This window comes from Scomber scombrus, chromosome 6, assembly GCF_963691925.1.
Source record: "Scomber scombrus chromosome 6, fScoSco1.1, whole genome shotgun sequence".
In the NCBI taxonomy this organism is placed as follows: domain Eukaryota; kingdom Metazoa; phylum Chordata; class Actinopteri; order Scombriformes; family Scombridae; genus Scomber; species Scomber scombrus.
In genome coordinates, this window is record NC_084975.1 from 16,716,243 (window position 1) to 16,733,730 (window position 17,488).

The 17,488-nt window shown below is 39.5% G+C and overlaps 1 protein-coding gene across 3 annotated transcripts; it reads left to right on the forward strand.

Annotated features, from left to right (window-relative positions):
* Positions 1 to 1,689: 1,689 nt before the first annotated feature.
* On the forward strand, positions 1,690 to 17,001 carry ppp6r2b (protein phosphatase 6, regulatory subunit 2b). 3 transcript variants are annotated; one of them, XM_062421602.1, is made up of 25 exons: positions 1,690 to 1,918; positions 3,340 to 3,410; positions 3,550 to 3,705; positions 3,879 to 3,977; positions 4,313 to 4,499; positions 5,762 to 5,899; positions 5,994 to 6,059; positions 6,199 to 6,311; positions 6,395 to 6,508; positions 6,654 to 6,774; positions 7,443 to 7,604; positions 7,699 to 7,932; positions 8,058 to 8,122; positions 8,213 to 8,328; positions 8,530 to 8,615; positions 8,724 to 8,801; positions 8,888 to 8,985; positions 9,070 to 9,127; positions 10,892 to 11,013; positions 11,133 to 11,305; positions 11,415 to 11,571; positions 13,813 to 13,892; positions 14,577 to 14,787; positions 15,971 to 16,117; positions 16,596 to 17,001. In XM_062421602.1, the coding sequence occupies exons 3-25, from the start codon at positions 3,578 to 3,580 to the stop codon at positions 16,627 to 16,629; spliced, it is 2,787 nt and encodes a 928-aa protein (XP_062277586.1). In that variant the 5' UTR covers positions 1,690 to 1,918; positions 3,340 to 3,410; positions 3,550 to 3,577; the 3' UTR covers positions 16,630 to 17,001. The 3 variants fall into 3 exon arrangements, with proteins under 3 accessions (XP_062277586.1, XP_062277587.1, XP_062277585.1); XM_062421601.1 differs by having other exon boundaries at positions 1,691 to 1,918; positions 3,252 to 3,410; XM_062421603.1 differs by lacking the exon at positions 3,340 to 3,410.
* The last annotated feature ends 487 nt before the right edge of the window (positions 17,002 to 17,488 follow it).

Consider the following 17,488-nt stretch of genomic DNA (forward strand, 5'->3'; position numbering starts at 1 on the left):
TATCCATGTGAGGGAGACATGGAGAGGAGAAGACAGGAATGAACAAATGAGAATGAGCACCACTCATGATAAATCTTGTGATACATTATCTCATTATCTTGAGAAATTGGCCTTTTGTTTTGCCGAGATATCAAAATAAATAAACGTGTGATCTCAAGATAAGAGCATTAAAAAAATATATAGTATAATTTTGCTTCTTAAATTTATGAGTTTCCACATCTAGAGCAGTGTTTATCTGAGGTGGTTTAAATCTTAAAGCCACAGGAGGCATGGAAATAAGGTCTAGGAGTGGGGCCACATCTTCAGCATCACTGTAGATTTTCCTTTAGAAAATGTGACTTTAATTTTAGTGATAGCCTATCTGTTGTTTTTCTTTATCGGTCAGAGTCTGGTGCAGATGCATCATAACTGAGTAGGCCCCCACTTTCTGCTGAATACCTTAAAGCTAAGCTTTGTGATTCAAATTCAGATTTAACCAGGGAATAAATCAGTGTTTATAGCATTCTACTGAAGCTCTGAGGAGAATAGGATTCTTGTCACCTGTTATTCAAAAGACGAGCTGTCAAACAAAGTCAAATGGAATAATGTCTGTTCTTATACAGTTTGCCAATATAGCACTTTTGCTGATGGATTTACAGTTTCTGCAGAAATTGTAAGAATGAGGAAATACATTAGCCTGCAGAGTCCTGTCAAGGATTATCATTATTACCATAGCTAATTTATTCTGTATTTTCCTGTATTTGTGTTTGCCAGGTAACTGGCCCACAGTGCAGCTGCAGCTGCACATTTGGTAAAATAATGAATGTGCAGACCTGCAACCCAAAACAACCACAGGGCCTAATTCAGGGACAGCAACAGCAAGGAGATCAGAGTAGAGGGTTACACATTTATTGAGATTTGTTCAGAGCAGTGGTGGAAGAATTATTCAGATTGTTATGTCACAGTAATACCACTGTATAAAAATACTCCTTTACTGGTAAAAGTCCAGCTTTCAAAATACTACCTAAGCAAAGGTGAAGATATATTTGGCCTATGTATTTGCAACAAAATTTACTTAATGCATCAAAGGTAGAACCACTTATTATACAGATTAGCCCTGTTGTTATTATTGAATCATTATCACTGATGAGTTTTGGTGATTTTCCTCTAAAATGTGGTGTGGAAGCATTACCCTCAAAATTACTTAAATAAAATAATAAATAGCTAGAGTTACTTATCAGCACTGGTTCTGGGGCATAAGGCTTAAGTGAGTAACATTTGTAATCTGGGTGCTTTTGTACATGTGGTAAATAAATACATTTACCGATATTCGACGTGCAGATGAGTCCCTGCATTTTACGGGTAAATAGCTAGAGAAAATTAATGACACTCCCTAAACTTGTCGCACAAAGCTAGCTAGAAATATGGGAAGAGTCAATAATTAAATTGCATTTTTTTAAAACCACAATTTAAAACTGAATTTAGTATTGTTTCCATATCAAACAGGTTTTATTTCAGAGCTATGAATGTGAATATCAACGTGTGATGCAGCAGTTGATGGTGTGATCCAATGATCAGGGTGACAGCAAATACATGCGTTAACTATCTGTTGTTATGTTTACACAGCTGATGGACAGAACAAGTTTTGATTACGTTTTTTATATATCCGCCATTTTGATTTCCAAATCAGACCGATTTGTCGTTGCCTGCCAGTTGAAGTGTAATTTGGACAGTGTCAACACAGCCGCTCAGCTCAGCAGGCCAGCCACCGTGTAGCGGCGGCGTGTAAATGACATTGCAACCGGGGAAAGGGTATCGTTAAGCTAACAACGCAGTCATGAACAGCCAGCTACGGGCCTCCGGGTGACCTGACAGCCACAGCACAGTCGCCGAGTTGCCGTATAGTTAGATGACGACCGAGAAAAACGATGGATAAAAGGTAACTAACTAGCTAATCGATTGTCTTTTGAGAGGAAAAACATGTCACCTAACGTAAAGCTGCGTCGCTGTCAAGTGCTCGGGACAACACGGTACCGTTAGCCACACAGCCGTGATAAATTACGAACTGTTAGCTTGTGACCTGCATTAACGTCGTTTGTTACCTGCACCGTTTTAAAATAGTTTGGTAACGTTAACAACGCAAATGAGACATTGCTAGCCGGGGTTTATGCAAGGTAAGTGCACGTGAAGATGTTATTAACAGGAGAAAAGCTTAAACTTAACGTGAAGTTACGGTAACTGTATGTATAAGCTACTTAACGTGAATCCACACTGATGTATAATCACGGTTAATATCCGTTGACGTTACTAGCTAACTTGACAGTAACGTTAACCGTTACCAGCTGATCTTACAACGCCACAGAGGCCTGTCTTAAAGCTGAGCATGGTTGTGCTGTTTGTGTGAATTTTAAAATGCATCCTAAGGTTAGCTGTTGTGGGCAAGGATGGGTACCTGAAGTGTATGGTCGAGTTTGTTTAGCCTCAACATGTTTACTGCGGCGATGTGTAGGGAAAGCAGAGATAATTATTGTCATGTATTCCGTTTTAATGATGCTCGGTAATGAGTATGGTCAAGCGTTTTTGTTTTCTTTACATTATTAAACTGTACATTACCCACTCCTTCCAATGTGTCCTGCTGACTTTGCGCTTATAAACACATGCTGGATCAGCGGTATGTGCACTGTGGGAACTCTTTCATCTTATGGATGAACATAAGGATAATGGACTGAATAGTAGACCCATTTTATTTAGATGGGTTTGGTTCAAGTGGATGTATGGTGAGCATCCATTGCCCTTCAAAGCTCCTGCCTGCCTCATTACAGTGGTCAGCTGTTATCATTCCCACACCAAGTCTTAAGTTTGCTCTTTGCAATAACACTGATGTCAGCCAATGCAGGCTTCGCCAAATAGTCGTCATCCCAAGACAGTGGCTGACACATATTTGATTCCCTTGTATACAATATCACACATTAAAGCTAGATTGCTGTCTGCATGAGATTTGTTACTACACACAGATTATTTGCTGAAGCGGGTGTATGTATGAGACCATTCTCAAAGCAAGCTGAGTAATGTCAATACACAGATGTCCAGCACTTACTCAATTACAGAAGAACTGCTTCCTGCTCTTTGTAGAGAGGAGTACGACATGATTGTTTGTCTGCACATGCGCTGACTAACTTTTCCTCTGACTCTAAGGAACATAGACCACATTTTCCTGGAAACAATTCTGTAACATTTGGTTTTTCTCTTATTTTTTCTTTTCTCATTAACAGGTTGAAGGCATCCTCTCTTGATTTAGCTTGTCTGGTGTTAGTATGAGTGAAGTAGGTGTTTGTGTATTCACTGTGTGAATTTGTCCAGGCCATGCAATGTCAGTAAGGTAAATGGCTGTTTAGCAAGATCTGACTGAGGATACCACTCCTTGTCTAAATGTAAGAACATGCATTTGTACAGTGTGTCATATTTAAAAATGAATTAAACATTGTTATGATTGTTCAGTGTCATTTATTAACTGGTGCATGAATGCTACACAGTCATGATACTGATCACTATGCCACATCCTCTCAACAGCTAAGTGTATGTGCCGGTGACGTCAGCCATGTTTTGGAAGTTTGACTTACACACATCGTCTCATCTGGAAGCTTTACTGGACAAGGAGGATGTCACGCTTGCTGAGCTCATGGATGAGGAAGATGTGCTGCAAGAGTGCAAAGCCCAGAATAGGAGGTTTGTGTATTGTTCCTTTTAGCAGTACATTGATATTATTATTATTATTATCATCATTATTATTATTATTTTTTCATTATTATCTTTTCTTTGTTTTTACATGTCTTTTTTCAGTCATTCCTGGTATCATGCTTGTAACCGGTGCCTCTTTTCACTTCATCATGCTTTTGTAGACTTCTCCTGTTCTTGTGCCAGGACCAGTGCATGCAGGAGCTGGTCCACATGATTACTACAGAGCCCCCTGCTGGTATAGAGGACATCAAGCGCTTTAAGTAGGTGGTGCTGTGTAGATCATGCTGATATAGTATACTGTATCTAGAAAAATTGAAATTTGCTGGTGCTGCATTACATCATGTCAACTACCCGTCATTTTGTACTTGGAACTGAGAGCTTAAGTTGAGTTAAGGTTCATAATTGTTCTGGATACAACAATTTAACCAAACAATTGATACTGTATATAAAATGTCTAAATGACTAATTAAATACTAGTTGGACAGTCAGCCTGTGAACATCAGCACAGTCCTATAAGGATACCAAGTACACTAAAGTAGAAAATAAGATACTGATCTTGTTTCATTGCCAGGTGTGTTCTCGTCATTTATTACAGGTATCCAAATATAGCATGTGAGCTGTTGACATGTGATGTGGGAGTGATCAATGATAAGCTGGGTAATGAGGAGCCTCTGCTGGAAAGTCTGTATGCCTTCCTGGAGCAACCATCCCCACTTAATCCCCTCCTGGCATCTTTCTTCAGCAAGACAATTGGGAACCTCATCACTCGGAAGACTGAGCAGGTAACACACACACTCACACACCCACAGAGCTTAATAAGAAGGAGAAGATGACAGCTTTTTATTTTTTCAATGTTGATATTTTTGTGATTGAAATCACAAAATCTGATGAGTGATTAGTGCATGATAGTGGAAACAGTGTTTACTGTTTATTTTTTAACCAGAATAGCAGTTTTATTTTTTCATGAAATCCCAACATACAGATTTTGCATTTACACTTAAAGCAGTACATATGGCTGAAGTTTACTTTGTTGGAAGCAGGCACTTAGACAAGTAGGCACGGATGAAAACATTGATGCACATAGGAATTGTGATTCTTATCTTCTATGATTATGGGTCAATTCACAATGTCAACAATCAATTTCTATTAAAATGTTGGTTATTAATGGTTATTATGTTATGTTGATGGAACAAAAAAGGCAGAACTCTACAGTGAAGGCACTACAGCCCCCAGATGGAGTACAGCACGCACATGTACATGTTATTTTGTAGTACATCTTTAAAAACGGTTTGCATTTTCTGGGGCGCATTTTAGATTTATTAACTTAATAATTAGCTTTGCATAACAAAGTAATTTGTGAATACTTGCAAAGACTAGCATTAGGGAGCAGAGCAATGGACTCCAGCACCAATGACAAGACACTGCAGCACTTTACAATGAAGAAAATAACTCAGTGATGTTTGTCAGTAAATTACATTTTCATTTGAATGTTCTCATACAGGAAGAAGACACACAGATGCTTCCAAATCAAAGCAATTCACTTTTCTAAATTTAAAAGCTGTGTACTCTCACTCACTTTTCTCTGCTTTTCTCTGTTGGTCAGATAATGACCTTCATTAAGACCAGTTAGCTTAACTGTCATTTATGTTTCATATTGCACTTCAATGGACAAAGGACACGAGTCAATGGTTTAGCACACAGTCCACTGGAGTCAGAGGCTAAAAATAGTGTCCCCTTTCTATTTATTGAATCAAGAATCGGTTCTGACCCTTACACCATCCCTAATGACAAGGTCAGTTGGCCTTTTGCTGGTCTCTTGACAGCTGGCAGGAAAGCAGTGATGTTTGTTATTGATATTCATGTTCTAGACAAGATGGAGTATTCATAAATATTGTAGTGGACCCCGCACCCCTCCCTTGACTTTGACCACCACTTTAATACAAGACCCCCACGATTTTGTGTCCAATTCTTCGCTTGAGTCTGGGCTTCAGTTTTTCAGTTTTGTACTTTGTGTCATTGTATTTCTGCTCTTTGTTGAGTTTAGGTGATCAATTTCCTGCGACGAAAGGAGGGATTCCTTTCTTTGGTTCTGAAGCATATTGACACATCGGCCATGATGGATGTGCTCCTACGACTCATCAGCTGTGTGGAGCCACCCCCTCTTCGTCTTGAGACTCTTACTGTATGAGACAAATGAATTCAAATTTAAATTTTGAGAGATTACATCCTTGTGTATCACATCTTGTGCTATAATAATGTTGTTTTTTTCTTAACAGTGGTTGAATGAAGAGAAGCTGGCCCAAAGACTCATAGAGCTCATTCATCCTGAGAGAGATGAAGAGGTAAAAGGGCATTTTGGTATTTTTACAATAATGAGTAACTCCTTTCTATGATATAATACACTGTCACTAGCACTCACACACTCTTAAATAGACAATTTACAAGTATCTATGTCCATTTTGGTGTTTTGTTCTCACACAGAGGCAGTCCAATGCATCTCAGACTTTGTGTGACATCATTCGTCTGAGCAGAGACCAGGCCAATCAGTTCCAAGAGATGTCACAGCCTGATCCTCTGCTGACTGTGCTGGAATCGTAAGTCAGGCATACACACAAACACACACATCTTCACACTCTCTTCACTGGATGCAAAGATGCTGACTGCTGTGTTTCTATAGGCAGGAGTGTGTGGAGCAGTTGTTGCAGAATATGTTCTCAGGAGAGAGGACTGAGAGCTGTATCGCCAATGGAATTCAAGTTCTTCTGACATTATTGGAAATCCGGAGGCCTGTGTGAGTGAGAGACAAATTTAAAATCTATATATATAGAGTAAAACATTTCATCCCTTGTCCCTATCATTTTTCTAAAATAGTCCCGAGTTGACATTTTTCTGGTTTTGATATGTGTTTGTTGTATGTGTTTCTGTGTTTATAACAGCGTGGATGGTGTAATGGATGCTCAGGGATTTGAGAGAAGTTACACTGTTAACAGCAGCATTCTGCTGGCCATTCAGCCACACCTGGTACACTTCCACCAGCTGCTTCTGGAGCCACCTAAGGTATAAAAACAAAGATATCAGGCACAGGGATGTTTCAGTATTTTTATTTTTATTTTTTAATTAGTTTAAAACAGTATTCGACAATTGTCTGTGCTTTCAGTGGATTATCTTAGATAATATTTTATCCAATCACCATACCTTAAATTTACTGAACTGACTTTTGATTGGCTTGTACGGTAACTAATTGCCACATGCAAGAAGACCTAACTTAACAAGATGTTATTTTTAGTATGCTTTTACAATAAGACCTTTAGACATAAAAGCTATATCCTGTTCTTTATCATCTTTAGGTCCTTTTACACTGTAAAATGAGATAACATGTTATTCATGAACATATAATGATATTTATCAATAGTAAATCACGCATCACCTGCACACTTGTATAATTCATTCAGGTGCTAATTGCAGGCCACATAAAAAGCATTGAAAATGAAGAAAAGTCTTACCCACACAAAAACTCATGAGGGCAAGGGCTGTTGCTACAAAGTGAAACATGCTATAAGCATCAAGCATGTACACATCTTTAATGTGCAGAAACTACTTTCTTTAATAATTTTGTTTAATTATCTGCCATTTAGATATATTTGCTGTACAATAATTGAACCTGCTAAAGAACCAGCTTGTTGTTTCTAAAAACACCTCAATGCCCTCAATCTGTGCACATTTAGCGAAGTCCTATGCTGACAACTCTGGGTGTGCTGGAGGAACCGTTGGGGAACACACGGCTGCATGTAGCCAGACTGGTGGCCTCTCTGCTGTATACCAGCTCTGCTAGCCATGCAGTTGTAGCACAGGAACTCTGCCGGCTCAATACAATGGACCTGCTTCTGGTGAGATAAACAAACACACTGCACTGTCATATACAATGTTAGGAAAGTGACACTTGTTATGTCCCTTTGGAAAATGTATGCCTTTTTTTTTAAGGACTTGTTCTTCAAGTACACATGGAACAACTTCCTGCACCTCCAAGTGGAGCTCTGTGTTGCTGCCATCCTCCGGCCCTGCGCCCATGAAATGAGACTTCAGCCTGGCTTGGGATCCCAGGAAAAATTCCAGCCTCTTCAGGATGTGTTGCAAGAGCAGACTTTGACTGACACGCAGACTTCTGAAACTCCAGTCACCTCTGAAAACTCTGCACACAATTTAATGGTGACCCATGTAGGTGTCTCTGTTTTTTGTTTTAAGAAAGAGGCTTAGGATCCATACAAACTATTAGAGACATAAGTCTTGTTGATCTTTCTGAATTAAGATAATTAATTGGCTCGTTCTTTGTCTCACACAAGTTGTTTCAGCACTGCCACCTTGTCCAGAGGATTTTACAGGCTTGGGAGGAGAATGATAAAACACAGTAAGGAACTTTGAGATAATGACATGGTGATGTTTTTGCCAATAAGCAGTAGCCTGAGGGTTTCCCTGAGTGTGGTACCTCTGTGTTTAGGTCAGAAGGTGGTATGAGAAGAGGCTACATGGGACATCTGACCAGGATTGCCAACACAGTAGTCCACAACCTAGAGAAAGGCCCAGTCCATGCCCAGATTAGTAGCCTCATCACAGGTGTGTGTGTGTGTGTGTGTGTGTGTGTGTGTGTGTGTGTGTGTGTGTGTGTGTGTGTGTGTGTGTGTGTGTGTGTGTGTGTGTGTGTGTGTGTGTGTGTGTGTGTGTGAGTGTGAGTGAATGTGATAATAAAATAAGTTATTCAAACTCAACTGGAGTGTTGTCTTCTTAATGCTGTCGATCTTGTGTTTTTGGATGTAGAACTGCCAGATGACTACAGAGGGCGCTGGGAAACCTTTGTGGACCAGACCCTGTCAGAGACCAATAGGAAAAACACCATAGATCTGGTAATCACACACACACACATATCTGCACTGTGTAATAGGTGTTTATAATTATGCACACACACACACAAACTTTCACTCTTTAATTTGTGGTGTTGTTTCTCTCTTCAGGTTGGCAGTGGAAACCCACGCCCTTCCTCAGAGGATGATATGGAGAGCCCCTTCCCTAAAGAACTGACAATACAGCAGGTACACATACAGAAGCACACATAAAATATTTAGGCCTTCTGTTATCAGATATAGTCATCTAATTTAAGTTGTGATGTGTGTTTTAGGCATTTTCAGACTACCAGATCCAGCAGATGACTGCTAACTTTGTAGATCAGTTTGGCTTCAATGATGAGGAATTCACTGATCACGACAACAGCATTGGGTATATTCACTTCCTCTCTGTGTATTAGTGTACCAATGTAATTGTAATTGTGTTTGGACTAAATTAATCCTACCATTATTGCAGAGCAACGTTTGAGCGGATTGCAGAGATCAATATCAACATTGATGCAGGCCAGGACAGCGTGAGTTGATTTGGATTCATTCACACCTCTTTGTGGCTGCAAATGTCTTTATGGATTCTTTTTTTTGACATTTTTTATTTTTATTTTGTGAGAGCATTACAATACAGTAGTTACTTTCAAGGAACATACAATGTTACTTCTGCCACTCACAATTAAATTTTTTTTTTTTTTTTTATGTGTGTATAAAACAATAAACAAAATACACAAAGGTAAATGAATTACATCTAAAAACTTTGAACAAACTGGGAGAGATAGGCCTACATAAAAGAGCAAATAAAGAAATGTCTACCAGGTAGTTTTGAAGTAAAGTATGAGTGATACAGATTAATCCTAAATTCCAACAAAACAATAAAAAAATAAAAATAAAATAAGAAAAAAAGAAAAAAACAGCATTCCAAGGTCACCCATTCCGTACTTCTGTCTGTTCAAGACCGGCATATTTAACCCACTTGGCCCACCTTTTAGTAAATATGATTTTTTGAAGGCGGAGGGAGAAGGTAATCCTTTCCATAAGGTAAATGTCATTTACGATACTTATCCACTCCTGTATGGTGGGTGGATCGGGGACCAACCAACGTCTTGTAACTGCTTTTTTACCAGCGGTTATCAAAATATCAAATAAGTATTCATCAGCTTTCCTGACCTGTAAATCAAAATTTCCTGTCTTTATGGATTCTTAAAGATGAGTGAATGCATGTTATGGCCACTAAGGATCAGAAAAACATCAAGACAGCCTGACAGATACACAACCACTACATATAACCACATTACAATTGCCTACTTGCACATCCCACAGACATGGAGCAAGAATAAATTATATTTACTCTCCTTCTAGTTTTTAGTTGGCCTCCATCCACACCAAGGTCTATAGCAGGAGTATTCAATTAAAATTCACTGAGGTCCAATTTGTGAAATTTCCTCAAGTGAAGGTCTGGAACATCATAAGTCATTCAGTAGCTTGAAGTAGCATTGTAGTTACATCAGCATCTGTGTCATGTGGGTAGATTGTAGACTGTCAAATAAATACAGTAGAAATTTAGAATATGGCAACAACATTTATTAGTATTTACACTCAACTTGTGGGAATCAAATACATAATAAAATAAATACAATTAGAATAAAATAAAGATGGTATTTTAAAATAAAGTGCATTACAGAAAGCTTTTGATTGTGCTTCCTAAATAAAGTGCTTAGTTTTAGAAAAATAAAAAAGAATCCCTTTTTACTTTTAAACTTAACTTAAGCATAAACCATAAACTTAATTTCATATATAATAACTTTATAACTCTTTTCCGTGAGTATCTCACTGACAGTCAAGTGTCTCTGCATGTCCAAATGCAGGGATTTGATTGGCTGATTAGCGTCACGTGTGAAGATTGGCTATGTGCACAGTGGTCTGTGAGTTTAAACTATACACTCAAAGTATATTTGAGTGTATAGTTTTCAAAACATTATTATAGCACCAACATCTCCCTAATTTGTCTGCTTTTTGATGATGCCTTTGTATTGTTTTTTTCCTATATTTGATTGCTGAAAGTGCAGAGAAAGTTGGGAAACATGAGTAGACGGAGAGGTATGAGATGCAACAAAGGTCCATGGCTGGACTTGAACCACTCAGCTGCTGGAATGCCCTCATCATCAGAGCTTTTTCACTGTAATGGCTGGCTTTGGTTGTTGAGGACAGCAGCTGAGACTCACCCATATGACAATTAAAGTACACTGATAAAACTTAACACATTTCATTTTTCATCTTATTCTTTGCAGAGAAATACAGCTGTGTTTGAGGCCTGTTCCAAGGAGAGGATTCAGCCCTTTGATGATGATGAAGAGGACATCTGGGAGGAGAAAGAGATCAACTATGCAACACAAACAAAATCCCGTAACAGGTAAGCACACAACTGAAAATGCTTACAACTTTATGATCTGGAATGATTTATTTTAAGCATTATATTTTTAATAATATTTTTTTTTTGTCTTTGCTCAACCAAACATACTTTATTTCTAGGTTTGGTGGGTCACAGTCTCAGAGCCACACAAGTACGGCCTCTGATAGGACAACAGGTTCTGGAACTGAGGCCTCTGACAGGGCAGCAGACTCAGACTCTGAGGAAGAAGAGGAGCCTAAAGATGACCTGGATCCTTTCTCAAGCCAGTGTGGCCACACTGAGACAACAAAGAGTAAGATATATAATATAATAATAAAGCAATCATTGTTTTGCTTTTAATGAAGGATTGCGGGTTTTAAGTAAGCGCCTCATGCAGAGTACATGTTGCTGCATTCATACAGGCACTGGCTGGATCGCAGACTTTGGGGAGGTGAACTCAAAGGCTCCCGCAGCAGGTGTGGGATTCGCAGCCTGGGACACTTCATTCTCCCAGCCAGCTGCCACAGAGGCAGAGGAGAAGGGCTGGGCCAAGTTCACAGACTTCCAGCCTTTCTGTTGGTGAGTCTGGGTTTTCTCTAAATATGTGTATGAGAAATAGCCTGGAGTAAGGAGTAAGGTTTTATTTTGATGAAACTACTGATAAGATATGGGATAGTAGTAATTTTGCAATACCTTTTCATTTTTAGAATACCATCTCAAAGAGGTACATCTATTATTTATTCAGAAATTATAAAATAACACACTGACTCAATAATTAACAACTTGTTATGTTAATTAAATGATAAATATATTATATCTGAAGAAAAGTTCCAGCATGACGGGTTTACTCAAAGCTTAAACAAGACATTGGATAATATTTTAACTGAAAAATGAAAAAAAAAATTGAAAAATATCATATGATGCTATGTACATCACTCATATGGTGCTTTGTGTATCACACAGCCCTGAGTTATATTTAATTAGGGCCCGAGCACTGACCAGTGCGAGGCCCTATTGTATCTGTCCTGATTATTATTATAGCTCCTACAAAACAAACGCCTTTTTTGACAGCCTCAACGTGCCCCAAAATATACACCGCGCCACCTACTGGACACAGGAAGTCAGCCTCATATGACAAACATTATCCGATTTATATGAAATTTACAGGATGTCTTCTCCACATCATACACTACAACATGACATATAATTGGTGGGTGATCTCTAGCGCCACCTACTGGACACAGGAAGTCAGCCTCATATGACAAACATTATCCGATTTATATAAAATTTACAGGATGTGTTCTCCACATCACATACTACAACATGACATATAATTGGTGGGTGCTCTCTAGCGCCACATAGTGGACACAGGCAGTGATATTTCACCACATCATGCGACGTTAAATAAAAGCCTGCGAATGAAGACATCTACCTGCGTGCCCCCCGACTGACACAAAAATAGCAGTTAGAGGAGCTCTGTTGTCAGTACTGTTTCGGGTAAATAAACCAGTTCATTCCAGAGGCAACATGGTGACCCCGGTCTGTTGGGGGTTTTTTTTCACAACGTTGAAGGTGTTAAAAGTATGTGGTGATGATGAGGATGATAACAGGGTGCAAAAACAGATGGCGGTTCTAGTTATCAAAATCAACCAAAGAAATATTTCAAATCAGCCAGGCAAGTCATAAGGGACAGACATAAGAAAAACAAGTGCAAGAAACATGATCAAAATAACACTAAGGCAGGTAAGGCAACAAGACATTTTAACAGCGTACACAAGGACAGACTAGCAGGAACAAGTAAAAACAGATAAAACAAATATGAGCGACAGGGCAGCAGTTTCAGCAACAGGACAGTTTTGTAAGGTGATGGGTTCATCCAGATTAGTGCCGACAGATTTGGAGATTTATGAGCCATGTTCTCAATTGTCTAGAAAAATACCTGTAAGTTGTAATGTCCCTGATGTGGACTGGTACAGCATTCCATTCATGTGCTGCTTTGATTGAGAAGGCAGATTGACTAAAAGCAGATTTTCGCAGTGGAATAATGCAGTTTCCTCTTGTGACTCCTCTAGTGATCTGATTTAAATTTACTCGTTGCCGGACAACTCGTTGTTGGATTTATCCTCTCCGCTGTTGCAAATTTCCTGGTTGGATTGTGTTTTCGACCCGTGTGTGGGTTAGTATGATGAGGGTTTGACGGATACTCGCCATCCACTTGGATAGATGGAGAAGTGTTTGTTGTGTATGTACCTGCACTTGATGCCTTTGGACAATTGCCAGAGTTTGGTAAAGCCCAGGCATTCGTAAACACCAACGCCACCTCGCACTGCACGCCAGCTCCAAACAGCCCCAGCTCTCCAGGTCCACACTCAGAGCTCCTACGTGTTCTCCGTCCCTCCGGCAGTACGACCGGTCCTCCTCCAGTGAAATTCTCTGCATAGCGTGCATACCTGTAATAATGGATTGTTGCTCCTCTGATTGATGGCCTTACTGCCGTTTTCAGATCGATTCGGGTTTGTCAGGTTTGGGCCTGGGCATTGGTGTACATCTCCGGATAATAGCATGCAGATTGCAATGATCAGTGCATTATTTTGATTTGTAGCTTTGGCCTTGGTGTATTTGTGGTTCCAGCGCAGTTCCAGTAGTGTGACAGCGAGGGCATATTTTCACCATTGTTGTAATAGGTTTCATTAAAAAATGGTGTTGTGTTAAAAGATGAAGTTGCATTAAAAAAGTATTGCATATATTAGTAGAGCTGCAGCCTTCCCCATGATAGCATTCAAGGAAAAGGCTACCAATCTGTGTGACATGTGTTTCCAGCTCTGAAACAGGTCCTAGATGCAGTTCTCCTGTGGACTCAGAGCTCAGCGGATCAGACAGCACCAAACCAAACCAGAACCGTAAGTTGCTGCTGCATGGCTATTTGAGTGATAATACTACAGCATGAAGTAGAAGTGTGTATCGATACAACAGTCAAATCGATTAAATACAAAAAAAATTAAAACGTGTAGCTGTCAACCTTACTGGTGTAAAATGCCCATTCAACATCAAAAGGCAACCTCCTCAATTGAACATAAATTGTGTACATTGAACTGCACAGGCCACAACATGAATCTAAAGGGTGGAGTACACCTTGCATCTAAAAATATCCCCAGTGGATTGTTTAATTTTTACCTTTTTAATTAATTCAAATTGACAATAGCATATTACAGATTTTATCCCATGATGACCTTTTTCCTCTCCTATCAAAATAAATATGGTCAAAGGATACCCAAACAGTCATAACTGTTTTAGGGAAGTTTTAGGGTTATATTTTTTATTTAAAAAGGAAAAATTTTGCAAAGGATAAAGTCATGGAGTCTTTTTCAACTAGTAAAAACTCTTCAGAGGTAAACATGACATAATGCAACGCACAGGCTCAAAGAGTCTTTGAGCAGTATTATGACATGCCCAGTACTAAACATATTTGGCAACTTTTGATGACTTCCTCTTAATCTCCTGCCTCTGTGATGCATTGACTTTTCCAGTGAAATATAAGTACATCAATGTTAAAATCACATGATGTCTTCTCCTTCACTCCGTAGCCTGTGTGTGGAGTGTGTGTGTGGCAAGAAAAGCTCCACTTGTGGCATCAGACAGCTCCTCTTCCAGCAGCTCAGACAGTGATGAAGAAGAGAGCAAGACAGAGTCTGCATCCACTGAGACCATCACCACAGAGACCATCACCACAGGTGCTGGCAAGGAGACCATCCGACTCACTGTGGACGCCAAAAATGAGAGGGCAGTATTCACCAGGTACAGTACACACACTCACACGCAAATGAACTGCAGCGGCTCAGTCATGGTTGTTGCGGTGAATCTCCCCCTGCATTGTACTGTACTATGCTATCCATGTTTCTCTCAAATGCTCACACAGGGGCGTCCCTCCTTTATCCCTCCACACGTTTTCCTGTGCAATTTTTACTTTCCCCTTCACTGTTTTTCTTCTGATATCACCCCCTCCTGTCTGTTCCCGCCTGCCTCATCTCTCCCCTTGACTCCAGAGTATTCAGACCAGCAGTCAGACGGTATGTTGTGCTTGAGGTCCTTAATTCTGGAGTGTGGAATGCTTCCCTGAAGTTGTATGAAGGATTAAAAAGGCATTCATAAGCACAGATGTGCCACACGTTTTTGTTTGCTTGTTGCATTTAACAGGATATGCAGTAACAATCCATTGCGCCATAATTCAGGGCAAAACTAATTCATTAAAAGAATGCACTAACCCACAACGGGTGACTTGTAGAGGATCTACTGGACCACTGTCCTTACACAAGCCTTATTTCATTTTCTCAACATTACTCTGTAATTAGTAAGCGCCACTGGTCTGAACAACAACCGCTGCCATGAAAGATCCATTGAGCATTTTGAAAATCAAATGATGGTCCATTATCTTATTCATGCAGTTACACCTCAAACTGAGAGCAGTGTAGGACCACTCACTGTGATAACCATAGTAATGCAACTATATGGGACATGTTATTCAATTTTCATAAGATTGATACGACTCAAGTTGATAGCATTTTGTTTTATTTTAGATCTCCAACACTAACAGTATGTGAAATTGCATGCTGTGAACAAAACAGTTCTCCCGGATCAACATATCAGCACTCTAACAAACCAACACATTGGCAAGCAAGTTACTAACAAACAGTGCTCCAACAAGCATGCTACGGTTCAAATTATCCCACTTGGAATTTGTGGAACTTTGTGTCCAACTCACTATGATTGTGGTCAGTCACAGTACCAGAACAGTGGATACACAGGTGTCTGTAATGCACTCATACAATGGCCTGTATAGACAGAGCTGAGAGCAGGTAACTGGTGAAATTTTGCCAATAGCAGCAACTAGCAACTGCACTTTGGTCTTTACAGTTTGATTTTAGGTGCCAGTCCCCCGGCCATCTCTCTAGTTTGTTAAAACTTTATTTGTTTTTTGCAGCGAAGCAGATAAGGTGCCAGTAGAGGGACTCTCCGTCAAAGACAAAGGGAAAGGCAATGAGAAAGACAGTGAAAAGGGAAAGAAACATGGAGACTTTCCCAGCCCAACTACAGCCAGTCCAACCAACCAGTCGGCTGCTGTCACACAGTAAGTGTGTGTGTACATGTTTGTGTACCGCTGAATAAATTACATCACCACACATTAGAGCAATGATTCAAATTCATGGTAAAGCACCTTTCAAATACTATAACAACCACAAATGAGGTATTACACAATGCTTTAAGGAGTGTTCCAGTGTTTTACAACCTGGGTCTTAAGGTGCTTTCAGATAACGAGTGGTTACTGCTGAATTGTTGCTTGTGATGTAATGTTCTCTATTTTGAAGTGGCGGCAGCAGGTCGCAACTAACTACTTGTACCACACCCTACCGGTTGCTTCTCTCAAGTTACACAAATGTCCTCATTAAATTATCATGTCATAAATAGTGCAGATTATAACTCAAAGTAAAGGGGAATTGTTGGCAATATGACGTAACTAGTGTTGCAAGTTGAGACAATTGATGTCAAGTGATTTTAGTTGTCCTGTCTTTGCGTTTTTATAATATTATTTTGTTGTAATCTTACAGAGAGACGCAGCCCTCTGCCAATGGACCAGCCTAACAACGCGGTACAGGCACACACACACACATGCTCATCACCTGCCCATTCAAGACACATGCCACCTTTGCTTCCTGTTAGCAGTCCCCTTATGCCTTTTTTGTGTCTGAAGACATGCAAGCGAAATGGGAGATCCTCCATGTTGAGATCAGACAGCCCTCAACAGTATGTATGTTGGATACCACAAAAGTACTCATGGGTACTATTGATGTCTCCACTGCGCCTCCATGACATAATCACAACTGAACCGCTTCAAAGAGAAATGTGTGTTTTTAAAGAACATTTCATCATGCCAGACCCCCAAATGCCAAATTGTGTCACACATGAACTATTTGAACTTGGGAAATTTAAAAAAAAAAAAAAAAAACTATATAATCTTGAGATGAGTAGAGGTGACACTGAGTGTTTCAGTTCCAACTTAAACGGCATTAAACCACAAGAAAACACATCAGTCTGAAATTTGACCTTTTATTGGATTCAACATCAGAATTTCAGATTGTTTGAGCATGTTGGCTCTAAGGGCATGAAATCACAGCCTACTGATTTTTTTTTCTAGCAGATCATTTGACTGTTTACACTTTAGTAAAAAAAAAAATCTGTACTCAAATATTAAGCCAAGATTACAATAGCCAAGATGCTTGCAAAGCTAGCTGCCATTTTGACTTCAGCATTTCAATGTACATGCCAGGCAGACATTTTATAAGTGCAAATGCGTGAGTGATAAAAAAAGAAGAAAAACATTTTTGGCTTTTTTCATACATGCTACCAGAGTAATTTCTCAAACTGGGTAAGATTTATTTGCTTTGATCATGTGGAACTTAAATGCTCCCTTTTTGTTAATTTGGGAGTATCAGATTTGGGA